The following is a 14311-nucleotide window of genomic DNA, read 5'->3' on the forward strand; positions in this document are numbered from 1 at the left end:
AGAGTTCCATTCCAGACCCAAGTCCATTGTCCTCCTGCTCCTAGGCCATTAACAACTTGGCTACATTTAATGAAATATTCACTGGAACCAAAAGGGGAGGGTTCTTTGGTAAATATAATCATGTTACTTATTGTTATAGCTCTTTTTGTGTACTGTGAAGCTATGCTTCCAGTTCAAAATAATTTCACACAGTTGCTTACTTTAAAACGTTGCTTTCTTTTTGAAAGTCATAGTCCTAAATCACCATACTCAGGAACATTTTCTGTGCTTATTAGGAATAGATTGAAGTTATCCAGAATCAAGATGGCTTAATTTTTCCCTTATTTGAATATATTTTTCAGTGTATTGTTATCATTTTCTATGATGTAGCCATTTTTGTGTTAATTCATATTATCAGATTCCCCAAATGAATCCATAAATATTGTATACTTAAAAGGATTTCAGAGCAACTAAGGATACGCTTGTTAACTCTTCCCTTGCCAAGTAGACAGTGTGTTTAGGAATTTTTGCTTGTGCTTTGTTTAAGTTAATACGAATACCTGATTTCAGAATCTTTGCACAAAAAGAATATTACATAATTCTTTCACATCCCCAGAGTTAATATTATTATTTAAGATCTCTATTGCATGCCCGAAGTATTGATTCAGTGCCTTCTTGCTTCAGCCTCAACTCTCAGTTTCCTATGGCTATGGAAGAACCCTGTGTAGCCCTTAAACGACTCACTTGATTTATCTCCTGTCCATCTGCTCCTGTGTTGTCCTTCTCCTCGTCTTCTTTTTACTCTATGTTGCCACTTCACCAGTTTCATCTGCAGTCATGTCATCTTAGCTGTCTATCCTTTCATAGTCATATCTATTCTCAATAGGTTAAATGTTGTGGTCAGCCCTAATTTCTCTCTGGAGCCTTAGATTTGCATTACCAACCGCTTGAACATACATGCTTTGTTGTTGTTTGTTTGTTTTTTAGCACCCAAAGCTCAAACGGAACTCTTTTTCTTTTTTTTTTTCTTTCCCTCTCAGCTTTCCTGTCTTTCCCTTTTGATTGCGTCATCAGCCTCCCAGTTCTTCATTTTTGAACCTGGTTATCACCTACTTACCTTTGTTCAGGACAATTCTATCACCTATTAAAAAAAAATCTGTCATATTTACTCTCCTGTCCCTGCTTTGCCATTCTTTTCTTAAGACTTAAAATCAGATTGAAGAATGTTTATTCATACGTGTTGTAGCTTTTAGGGTAATCTGGCTAGCTGCCTAGGATATATAGAGCAAATTGACGTATGCACTGAATGTAAGCTGTTTGGCTGAAATGTGTTTTAATTTAGCAGTTGCATTAGCTTCTGAGGGCCAACAAGATGCTGTTGATTGCTTTAAAATTTTGGAGAACAAAACTTACTGTGATTTAATATAATTTGATTTTTAAAAGTATATGATTGCTAGTGATATAAAAGAGTTAAAATGTAAACTTACTCAAAGTCTATAGCTTTATTACCTTCTTATCCCTAATAAAAATCTCATGATCTATGCTATCATAGCACATTAAACAACATTCCTGTGGGCATTTGTCAAATCGTATTATATTGGATTCTATAAGCTATAAAAGGAGTGTAGGGGCTGGTGGGGTATGATGTTTACTCTTAAGAGTTCACATTCTAGTTTAGGAGACTCAGCACTGAAAAAGAATTTAAGTCTCTATAAAGCAGTATAACAAAAACTGAAATAGTTATTTCTAGGAGGAGGAAAAAGTTTTTATGTGATAGGGAACCCAGCTAGATTTGATTAATTAGGAAAAGTTACATGGAGTGCCAATTTTGAGCAAATGTGAAGGCAAGCAGAGATCTCAGCCGGCGAAGTAGAGTGAAGAGGAAGTACTGCAGTACCACAGCTGGCAGTTTGCATATTGGGTCCTCACGATGTGGGGTGAGTGCCAGTGTGGAGGAGAGGATCTTAGAATGGCACTGCAGGGTAGGCTGGGTAGTAGAGGACCTTGAAAGCCTGGCAGATAATTTTGGATTATTACTACAAAAGAGGGGTTTAGACAGTTATTTTCCAAATGAAATTTGATTTTTTTTATTGAAGCATTACACATATCATTACATTATATACATTAATGTATATTACAGTATTATGTACATACATACATACATACGTACACACACACCCTCAGCATAAGTGCATTTTTTAAGGTGAGCATGCCAATATCTACCACTCAGGTCAAGAAACCAAACAGCTTCAGGACCCCAGAAAGCCCCATCATGCCTCCTCTCAGTCTTAACCAGTCAAACCCTCCCCCCAACACACACATACACACACACACCCCCTATACACACACAGAGTAATCACTGATTCCTCACGGATAATCACTGAAGACCTTAATAAAGAAAGCACACAAAGGAAATAGACACCCACTTCACGTGTGCCACAGATAATATCAATTGGTGAAGCTTTTATTCTTACCAATTCTTTTTCAAATATTGTTGGATCATACAGTATATGATCTTTTTGCATCTAGCTTCTTCTGTTCAATAGTATGGTTATGAAATTAATTTATGTTATTGAGTATAGCAGTAGTACTTTCATTCTCATTTATTATATGTCTTCAGTGATATACAGTTCTGTCAAGTGTACATCCAGAAACTGAATTGTGGGGTGAGAGTGTGTGTGTGATTATCTTTAGATATTGCCAATTTCTGGAGGGTTTGTACTCAGAGGAAGTCTTTAGTCAGTAACCTGAGAGCTGGAGTGTGTCATTCACTTTTTGGTAACCTCATACTCCTAAACATGATTGTAGACCTTGGTACAATTTTTGAATAAAGAAAAAGGAGTGAAGAATGCTAATTAATATATATATAGAAAAGGGAGGTAAAAATACTGATCAACGTTCAGCCAACATTTCTTGATCTACCATTGGGCCAAAACTGAAATAGCATATGCTGTCATCAAGCAGCTGAATTGGGGTATAGAGAACAAAGGGTAAGAGGGAAAAAGATCTGGCATTTGGAGATCGAGGCAGGAACAAAGATCATGATGAACATGGAATGCCATGTAGAGGAAATTTTTTGTTTAAATTTAGGGATAACTTACAGTCATTAAAGGTAATTAACATGGAGTGTTTTTCATTGAGAATAGTCTCTCCCGTTCTAGAAGGGAAAGCACAGTTAAGGAGTCCATGAATGAAACTGTATGAAACTGACTTCAGTTTGATATGTATGAAACTGAATTCAGTATTTTCAGCAGTATACTTGTTATTTTAGCTTTTTGCATTATGTTTCCTTTTTCCATCTCAGGATCAAACACATATGAAGAGGCAGCTGCATATATTCAATGTCAGTTTGAAGACCTCAATAAAAGAAAGGACACAAAGGAAATTTACACCCACTTCACATGTGCCACAGATACTAAGAATGTGCAGTTTGTTTTTGATGCTGTAACAGATGTCATCATAAAAAATAATCTAAAAGATTGTGGTCTCTTCTAAGTTTTGCAGTTAATGGTAAAATGCATTTTCAAACCAAATGAGTACTTATATATGGATCTCTGTAGACTAGAGTCTTGCAGCAACACAGAATGTAATATAAGGCAAATGCATCTGGGACCTGACCAAAGTTGTTCTGTTTTTGTTTTTTTAACTGAAAGTAACAGAAGGACCTTTCTTAAATGTGACAGATGGTCCTGCAGTGTGAAACTGAAGGACAGTGTTAAAGCTGGGCTCTAGTATATTGATGATTTCTGCATAAGTGTAAATATGCAAATGTATGTATACATGTATTTATGACTTTAGTTTTTGATATTATTTTTAGGTTTTAAGAGTGGCAACTTAGGATTCTAGGGTGATGGCTTTGGAAATAACATAAATATTCCTTGTACTGAATGACAGACTATTTCTATGTTTGCCAGTTTTAAGCAGCTCTATTTATGTTCATGTCCTGTAAATTTTTAAGTACAGTAATTAATATTAGGAAACATTACAGCCCTTATCTTGGTTATATGTATACTTGTATTAATAAAAATGTTATTTGTACAAACATTGCACAGACTATTTTAATAACATGATTTGTTCTTTAAAGTCTATGTGTTTTATTGAAATGTTCTCAAGATGAATATATATGCCTTTGGATCAATTATTTAAACATTGTATGCATTTTGATTTTTCCTACTTTAAGAAAATAAAATAATTTAATTTTACATTAGATTCCACATTAGATTTGATTTGAAAAACTAAAATTTCAGATTTTTGAGGATAGACTCTCTTAGACTTATTGTAAACACTTAGTTTTTATTCACTTTTTTTCACTCCGAATTTTAATATTTGGCTGATATTAAAGCGTCACCTCAAAGGTGATGTCATATTAATTTTTATACACTTTAAATAACTACATTTTTGTTTTTAACTAAGTTTGGAGGGATCCTAAGAGCATTTTTGTGGGTAAAAAAAACCTGTGGACATAATGAATTTTGAGACATTCATTTGTGTATTTCCCTTGAGGAGTCTCTTGTACCTAGCATACATAATAGCTCCTGTTTAGAAGATATTAAGAAGGATCTTTGAATACTCTATTGCCGATGTAATGCAGTATTTAAATTCATACATATAACTAGTTTCAAATGTAATTATCACACTATGTTAAAATTACTTTTTTCCCTTAGATTTTCAAATTTCTCCACTTGCTTGAGTTTTTATTTCTTTTTCAGTTATACTATCATTTCTGAGAATGAAATGGACAATTACACTTAGAAAATGAGTAATAGTATTTAATAAGTCAGTGACTATATGTATGCTCAAATAAGTGTTACATATCAGCTAGATATTAAGCTTTAATAGAATAATTTTCTTTTGATTATTCATGATGTGTCATCTCTGTGACCTTGTTTCAGCAAAATGAACAGCACTCCCCACCCAACCTCCCTTTTTTCACTCATCTTGGAAAAAGGTAGTCTTTCAGTACACGTTATTGGTAAGTAGTTTCTAAGTTATGTGTTGTCACTGGGTTGAAGTATATTTGTTAAAGTATGTGTGTGTATGTATGTAACCATAAACTATAGTCATATCTGTTTCATTTGGAGGATTTTCTCCTTTGTAATGTAAAGAAATTCAGAGTTGTCAAAGTTCCTTAAATGTGTTAGCTTAGATTCTTTATGTGCCTTTCATTAAAGATACGTTTTCATTAATTTTACTGATGGACCTGTAATATCCACATTGTGAAGCTATGTATGAAATTCAACTATAATATGAATAAATTTGAATCATGAGAAATATGGGTTAAAAAGCCACAAAGAAGCACATACTGGTGACCATCGTTAATGAAATCCTGAACTTTATTCTGTGTAATTGTGTTAACTAATCCTAATAAATTTAAATTTTTAAAATTTTACAAACCTATTGGCCAAGTACATTTTTGATTGGAATTTAAGTATCAGTCTGTTTTATCTTCATTTCTTCTTTGTCTATGCTCTGTTTACAATTTCAGCTACTCCAGAAGCTCCAGTTTTCCCTGCTACAAGTTATGAGATGTGATGCCACATTTGGAATTGCCTGTTTGATGTCCCTTTCTGAGAATTCATTCCCTGCTTAACTTATTATATTCAAAACTAAATTTATCATCGTTCTCCCCTTAAACTAGTTCTCACCCCTGACTTTGCTATTTTACCTACTAAGTACCATCATTATTTATTCCTTCAATGGGGAACTTTTTAGCCATTTGGAACTTTTTTTTTTTTTTAATTTAAGTCCTGGGATACGTGTGCAGAATGTGCGGGTTTGTTACATAGGTATACATGGGCCATAGTGGTTTGCTGCACCTATGAACCTGTCATGTAGGTTTTAAGCCCCACATGCATTAAGTAGAACTCTTCCTATTCCTCATCTCCATTTCAGTTTACTGACAATTCTACAATGCCTTACATCTGTTTTTTGTTTGTTTACGTTTCTATTCCTGTTACTACCTACTGAATTCCAGTCTTTGCTAAACTTCCTCTTGAAATGGCTTATTAATTAAATTCCTCATCTCCCATTTCTCTCTTCTCAAAAAACCCAGGTTAGCTATCCCAACATAGAACTGTGGCCCTATCGCCTTCTGTGCCTTGATCTGCATTGGCTCTGATTTGTCAATAAAATTAAACATAAGTTGGCCTCCCATTTAATGCTCTTCATCACCTGTGGTCTCTTCACTACTTCCCCATTCCTTTCTACACTTTATCCAAATAGTGTCCTGTGCATAGCCTGTGCTTTCTTCCAAGTACTGTATTACATACTACGTGTGGTATGCTTTTAGCAGTGCCTAGACTGTGGGAAGTGTTCATTTGTGTCTGTCAATGTTATTTTTATTAGCCCACTTTTAAAATTGTGTGTAAAATTTATTGGCACTTTTAAATTTGTTTGTGATATCTCTTTCAGACTCTTCTGGCATCTGTTCTTCAGGGTACTCTTTTGGGAACTACATGGTTCTGGTAGAGCCACCAGTCACATTTCTCACTCTGTCTATAGGCTCGGACCTGACCAATCCGAGTACTGCAGCACTGGACAAGTGAACCAATCATCGTCCCAGTTGCCATTCTTAAAGTCACTAAAGCATTTGTGGTTTCTAAAATTCTCTTCATTCATTTCAGTACCCTTCTAAAAGTCTACTTTTGTGCTTGATCTAGTTCAATCAAGTTCAGTTTGTTACTGAAAAAGTGCTGATTAAAATGTGTACCTTCTCATTGAAAGAAAGGCTCAAAAAGGTTAATTAACTTGAGCAAGACCAGATCAAGATTTTAAACCTAGGGCTTCTGACTCCATGTCTGTCCGAGGACCCCAAAGATGCTACCTTATTTCCAGAAAATGTATAATTAGTCTTTTACCTATCCCCACTCTGCCCTTCTGAGTTTCTCTGAAGATACTTACTAATGTCTTTCATCAAAGCTATTTTTTACTTCTTAGATTTGAAGCTACTTAAGAGCACGAACAGTTATGACTATTTTTTATATCTTTGGTTGTTTGCAGAACTTCCTTGTGTAACTGACTTCAGTTGATAATGTAATCATTATTACAGATGGTAGCAACGTCATTACTTAGTGTGTTATGTTAGAAGTAGAACGTGATGGTGAAAATCCTAGGCTTTGGCACCCAGTCTGGCTTCAAATCCTGGCTCAATTTCTTATTAACTGGGAAAACCTGGGCTAATAATTTAATTTTGCTCTGCCTCCATTTATAGCATCTGAAAAAAAGAAATAAGGATTAAATAATCCAGCCACTAATCTTAATGGTGGTTGTCACTATTAAATAAGTTTGAAGTATATGTTAAGTACCTAGACAGGAGTGTGGAATGTATAGGCCCTCAATAAATTTGATTGTAAAGAATAGTTTTAGGGTGTGTTTAAAATCACAATCAGTGCTTAACAAGTAGTTATTGATAGAGGCTTTGAGCAAAATGCCTCAAAAACAAAACTCATAATTTATTTTCATAATGAAAACTAAGTGTCTCACATTGATATTGATACTAGAAAATGAATGAGAAAACAATGCAATCTCTTTAATCAACTTGGAGGATACTTTTCTGTCATTTTAATGTAATCAATAATATGGGAGAGTTGATATTTTAATGTTAAAGGTTGGAATATTGTCTTTTTTTAGTTCTTTGCAAAACCCTATCTTAACAGTTGAAATGCATTTATATAAAGAGGTTTACGTTCCACAATCCCACTGGCCTGTTTCCCAGGCATTTTTTTTCTTAACCAGTAACTGTTAGCTTTGGTGTCTGTTGTGATTTCTCTTAATTACTTGGATTTTGTAGTTACATTAAAAGTTATGAAATTTCACATTTCATCAAGTCCAGAGGCCGGAAACACCCAAATATGCACAGAAAAGAACCGGCTGCAATTGTCCAAGCCAGAGCTGATGAGGCCTCAACTGGACAGTCCCATCATGTAATAAATCTTCCTGAGTACCGTGTATAAGGTCAAATATTTCCAGCATATTTGATTTTACTGCTCATCTAACTAGGTCTCCATCCATAAAGTGGATGGAAACACTGTCATTGATGGAGCTAGTTCTTCACATTTAAAATATTTTTATTGATTAAAAAAGAAAATTTGAGGAAAACCTGCGTAGAAGACTAGGCAGAGACTATTTTAACAGATGATAAGAATGCCACTTTTAATAAAAGGTGTCACCTAGAAGAAAGTACAGGTGCTCCTTGACTTACCATGGGTTACGTCCTGAAAAACCTACTGTAAGTTGAAAATACCTTACATCGAAAATGCATTTAATACACCTAACCTACCAAACGTTGTAGTTTAGCCTAGCCTACCTTAAAGATGCTCAGAACATTAGCACACAGTTGGACAAAATAGCACAAAGCCTATTTTACAGTAAAGGATATCTCATAATGTTCTTGGATACTGTACTGAAAGTGAAAAACAGACTGATTGCATGGGTACTTGAAGTATGGTTTCTAACTGAGTGCATACCAGTTTCACACCAACGTCAAGTTGAAAAATGGTTAAGTTCGACCATCATACGTTGGGGACATGTATATGTACATACATTGGGGACTATGTGTCTGTACATAGAGAAGGACTTTTGAGAGCCTAAGGGCCACAGAAATTCCTTTCCAACTGTAGTGTCTATGGAGGGATTCTTAGGATTTTATTTCTGTGCAAACACACTGTATTCTTTCTTTTACCAGGATTTTCTGTTTTTGCTACATTAGATGTGCAATTTTGCAGTTATTTTTTACTAAATTGATAAATGTACAGTTTCAGTGTAAAGCTAGTCTTCAAAACAAACCACTGTGAAGATTGGATATTACCTTGGATTTCCTGTCATGCACTCTTGAATTTTAATTATGTTCTGTAGAAACTTCACAGAGTTTTAGCTTTGATCCGTCCTTCACTTTTGAAAATCAAGAGTGAAGTAAGACAAAGCTACTTCTAAACAACTCTATCTTTAATTTCTATTAAATAGTACTGAGGTATCACTTTTGTAGCTTGTGGAATGCGGACTATCCCAGCAGCAAATTCATTAATATGATTTGTATAGGACTCACTTTGCAGCATTGCATTTTAGTATAATGTATGTTTTCCTGTTTATAAATATAAGTAATTACCTTTCCATTTTAAGTGACCGATTGTCCTAGCAATCTACTTCACAAGGCAATTTACCTGTAATAAATAGAACTTTTTTGCAGACTTCAGAATACATTTTACACCATTCTTGAATTCCTTAATATAGTAAGTTACAGATTTTAACTATGAGTCTTTTTTTTTTTTTTTCAAAAGGAATCTTGTCTAAATCTAAGAAAGCATTTTTCTGGCTGAAGCTGCAACGGAAAGCTTCAATATGCAGCTGGCATAAGGAAAGCCAGTATAAAGTGTGCTTTCTTCTTTCTGAGAGCCCCACCTCTGATCCTCCTACACTTAAGGCTTCTAGATGCAGATTTAAACAATAGTTCTAAATCAAGATCTTGAAAAACTTACTAACATAGTAGGATTTACTGAAAACCACGAACTCCTACATTATTTAAAGTAAGTTAGAGATACATTGTTCCTTCTAATAGCATAAGTAGATAGAGAAAATGCATACATAATTTATTGAGTGCCTATAGTGTGCCAGATACTTTTCTGGGTACTTTACTAATGCTCTCATTTAGTCGCCAGAGCAGTCCTGCAATATTGGTAAAATTTCCATTTTCAATATAAGGAAACAAATTCAAGAGTTGGCTACCGAAGAAGTGGCAGAGCTGGGACTAAAATCTAGAGTTAAGTCGTTTGTTAGACATATCTTCAAAATTCAGTGTCAATTGTTAGCCGTATCTTCAAAATCCAACGGCATAAAGAAGTTGTCCCCAAGGGTGCCACATGGTGTAGTGCAGCATGTCCAGCAGTATTTCCTGAGCAGATGTTGGTAAGTATGCATGATGCACATTAGCATGTCAATGGCTATGAAGAGCCAGTGCAGTAAAGAAGTAAAGAGCTTTATATGTGTTAACCCTCTGTTTTGCAAACATAGGAACTGTAAGGACACTACCCAGGTGTGAATGTAGAGCACTTGAAATGTAGCTAGTCCAAAGTGAGTTGCCCTGTTAGTGTCAAATACAAGAGTTCATATATGAAAAACAAAAAATTGTACGTGTTGAACTGATTTTTGGTATATTGGGTTAAATTGTATAAAATTTTAAAATTCTATTTTCACATTCTTAATGTGGTTACTGGAAAATGTCTTTGCATTATATTTGTATTTGGGAAGTGAAATGCTTTTTTTTTCTATTTGCATTCTGTGGTAAAGTTCCCAAGTTTTAGAGAAGCACATACAAAAAAAAAAAAAGGATAGAATGCTAAAATTTGAATGTGGAAGATCTGGGTCTTGGTGTCTTGAATAAATCACACCTTCAGTGACTTTCTTGGAAAATGGTGGGCCTCAGTGAAGACTTGGACTATTTCAGTTTTAAATGCTATGGTTTGGTGTAATGTAGCCTTTCCTGTGGGGGGAAAACCCATCTCATTTTCACTTTAAATATGTCAGCTATAATAAAAGAGAGACATACACATTTTAAGATCTATACTCTAAAACAGGGCTTTGAAATTAGCAGTTCTCTTTATTTTTAGTTACAAATACATGGTGTGGGAGTTGACCCATCAAGATACTGGAAAATTATTAAATCCCAGTTTACAGACCCATCTCTTTAGGGTTCTGTAGCCAAATCAAAAGATTAGTGTTTTTTTAAATGTTGTTATTGTGTTGTGCTGTGTGTTTTTTAATATGTTTCAATTCCCCCAGCCAAATTCCTTTCTTTCTCCACACCTCCCACAGAACTGGGCTGAGCACAGTCATGCATTAAAAAAGCTTCCGAACTTATTTTGGAAAGAGTAGCTCCCTGGAGTGTGGAGAAGGACAGGAATTTGCTATCTGCAGGACTTAAATCAGGACAGAGATCAAATATTCCAAGGCCTTACATACGTATTTTGTTTTTTGATAAGGACAGAAGACTGCAAATGGGTTGCTCTTTAAGGGTCAATAAAATCATATCTACTAATCTATATAATTGAAGTTTACTAGATTCTCAAACTTACCGCAAGATTTGAATTCATTCGTTTAATGGGATCAGTCAGAGAAAAACTGTATTTATGTGCATGTTTTAGCTATCCTTGTCCTTAGAATGTGTACACACACACACACACACACACACACACACACACACCTGTGAGAATGATTATTTTCTATTTGGTACAGTGTGCATCAAATCAAAGTTTACTATATTGGAATATGGGAATACATTGATAATTAGTTGAAATTGTTCAGACATATGTTTTAGAAAAATATCTCATTTTTGTTTTAAGTTTGGAAGTACCTGAATGATTAAACCTGACTTAAGTCCCTCTAACAATTATGAAGAAGAAAAAGTTTAGATTTTATATCAACTTAATCGTCATTTGGTTAAACAATTATATATCCAATAAAGACATTTAAAAAATAAACTTATGTCTGTATTTTTAATAAAGAACCTAATGTTTGAAAAAAATCAGTTTTTTATCACCTCATCATGTTCATATTTATGTACATCATTCAGGTAATTCTACCTATTTTTACCTCTTGTATTAAGTTAGACAAATGAACTTATCTTTATTTAAATACATTGTGATTCACATGGAAAGCAGAGCTTTCCATGGAAGAAAAGCAACATCAATCCTGCTACCTAATTTCTTAGAATCCAAGTTTATTTTTTAGGACTGTGATTTTTCTTGGCATAAGTATGGGGATAATCAAAATCAATGGTTATTCTGTTTACTCAGTAGCAGAACACCGCATACTTGGCTGGCAGTCTCAGGCCAGGGCTGTTTTAAACATGACTTACCTAAGATTTAGCAAAGGAGTTCACTTAAGTCATATAAATGTTTCATCTTTTCTAATTAAGTGCTATCTCTGTTTTCCATGAACCTTTGGCAAAAATGCCCTTTGTGTTTAGCTGCTGTCAAGGACAGTTTGGAAGCATTTGATCTGTTAAGGAAAATACAGCTGCTAGCTCCACTTAACAGACATTGTGGTGAAGTTCTAATGAAAAGGCAACTTTAAAAATGTATATGTTTCTTCTAATAACTCATTTCACCAAATCAATGTAATGCTTTCAGGGCTGAAAAAGACTAAGGAAAACGTTTGGTGTGGATAGGTTTTTAAAAATTTTGCCACAAAGATTTGGACAGAACAAAAACTATTATACTGACATTATTATTTGTATTCCAAACTCTGTTTTTCCACTAGAATTTAGGGATAGGAGGATAAGTGTGTTGACCCTGGTGTCATTTACTTTTCAAATGACAACTTAGCACCTTCGCTGTGAAAAGTCCTATTTAGGGACACAAACCAGGAATAGTAATGATGAGGCCACACTGTCTAAAACTGAATGCTGGCCCTGCCGCCTGCGATTGTGTGACCTTGAATAAGTTACCTGGCCTTTCTATGCCTCAATAATTTCTCTGTAAAATGAGAATGACATTAATGTTGTCCTCTGTAGTTGTTGCAAGGACTCATGAGTTATTAATGTAAGGTGCACGATGTGTGCCAGACACATGGTAAATGTGATGGAACTTTTAAATATTATAATTTTCATGATAGTGATGGTGGTGATGATGATGAATATATTACTAAGAATAGAGAGAAAGAGAAAAGGGAGATAGACATTTCTGTGACTAATTGTAATTTAAGGCAAAACAAAACGGGTATGGTGACCATCTGTTCCAGCAGAGTTCCAGTTTATCCCTGTTGTCACAGCATGATTATTAACTTCATCCTATAGCAGTGTCAGAATGCATCTATGGTCCTGTAAATAAGAGCAACCTGATATGAGAGATCAGAGGACAGACTTCAGCCCTCATGAAGGACAGGACTATTGAACTGACCCATTAAAGAAACAGAGGTAGAGAGGGAAAGTCATTTCTCTGTCTGTTGCCGAGCTCTTTGTGAAGGTGGGGTCTAGAAGGGTGAAAACTACATTTTCCTTTAGTTTTCAGCAGTGCGGAAAAAATTCCAAACAAGTCTATATTAGCCTTCTATTGCCGTTGTAACAATTTACCGCAAAATTAGTGGTTTAAAGCAATATAAACTTATTCACTTAAATTCTGGAGGTCAAAAGTCTAAAATGGGTCCATGGGACTGCACATCATCTGGAAGCTCTAGGGGAGAATCTGTTTCCTTGCCTTTTCCTCTTTCTAGAGGCTGTTCACATTCCCTGGCTGATAACCCCTTCCACTGTCTTCAAAACCCAAAGCCTAGCCTCTTGCCTATGATCTTTGCATCTGTCCTTACATTTTCTCTATATATGTTCTGACTCCTGCCTCTCTCCTATAAGGACCTTTTTGATTGCACTGGGCTCATCTGGGTAATCTGGGATAATCTGCAATTTAAGAGCCTTAATTTAATCACATCTGTAAAATCCCTTTCACCTTATAAAGTAACATGTCCACAGGTTTCAAGAATTAGAACACGGACATCTTTCGGTAGGGGCAGTGTGTTATTCAGCCTACCACAGAGACTCATCTTTCTAGTATCAACAGGATGGTATATAAAGTCAAATGTCATCCTATTAAAGATGAAAAGTTCAATGTTTTAACAGTCTCAGGCACAGGGCTGTCAGCTAACTGCAGTTTTCAAAACCAGAATCAGGAACTCACTGAGAAAACAGGGCTCCAAACTTTAATGTGACTTTTTAGATATGTGTTTAGAAGAATATCAGTACAGGAAGTCCTCATTATCTGAGAGCAATCGGTAATGGAAAGGGGTTTAAAGTCAGGCCCCTTAAAATAGGAAGAGAAATTCACAATAAATAATAGTAAATCAGGTTGACTGGTTCATTTTTTGACATATGCTCTTTGTGCTTAACAAAATTTAAATTACACTTTCAATTGTGCTCTGATTTGTTGAACAAATGGTAAAGTAAGTTGATTCTTTTAGTATGGTATTTTTCAAAAATGATAGAGCGTGACTGCCTTTGTATTTGACTTTCATAGAATGATCATAAAGAGTTATTTCTGAAAATACATTTGAGGGCTTTCCAGGTTTTTCAAGGACCTCTTAATAATTCACTTCTGAATAATTTTGTTATCATTCTTATAACTATTCTTTTTTAACAATTCTCATTCTACATCTTCATTTTTTTATGGGCTTTGATCACAGAATTTCTCCAATATTACTTTCATCAATGACATTGACAATATATTCACAATATTTCTAATTTCACTAATAGTTCATTTGAATTACATTTGCATTGAACATCAGACCACGCAATGCAAATAGAATAATAAAACTTGGATGGGCAAAGATGTTGCCATCATTGTTAGGGCTG

The 14311-nt window shown here is 34.8% G+C and overlaps 1 protein-coding gene across 1 annotated transcript in view; it reads left to right on the forward strand.

Annotated features, from left to right (window-relative positions):
- Positions 1-5372, forward strand: part of GNAI1 (G protein subunit alpha i1) — an 84229-nt gene extending 78857 nt beyond the window's left edge. Inside the window, exon 8 of the mRNA XM_012466549.3 lies at positions 3284-5372. Coding sequence (XP_012321972.1) covers positions 3284-3474 — 191 coding nt within the window. The 3' untranslated portion in view covers positions 3475-5372. The remainder of the gene's footprint in view (positions 1-3283) is intronic.
- Positions 5373-14311: the final 8939 nt, after the last annotated feature.

The sequence above is a fragment of the Aotus nancymaae genome, unplaced genomic scaffold (genome assembly GCF_030222135.1).
Source record: "Aotus nancymaae isolate 86718 unplaced genomic scaffold, 86718_ANA_hifiasm-v0.15.2.pri h1tg000002l, whole genome shotgun sequence".
Classification (NCBI taxonomy): domain Eukaryota; kingdom Metazoa; phylum Chordata; class Mammalia; order Primates; family Aotidae; genus Aotus; species Aotus nancymaae.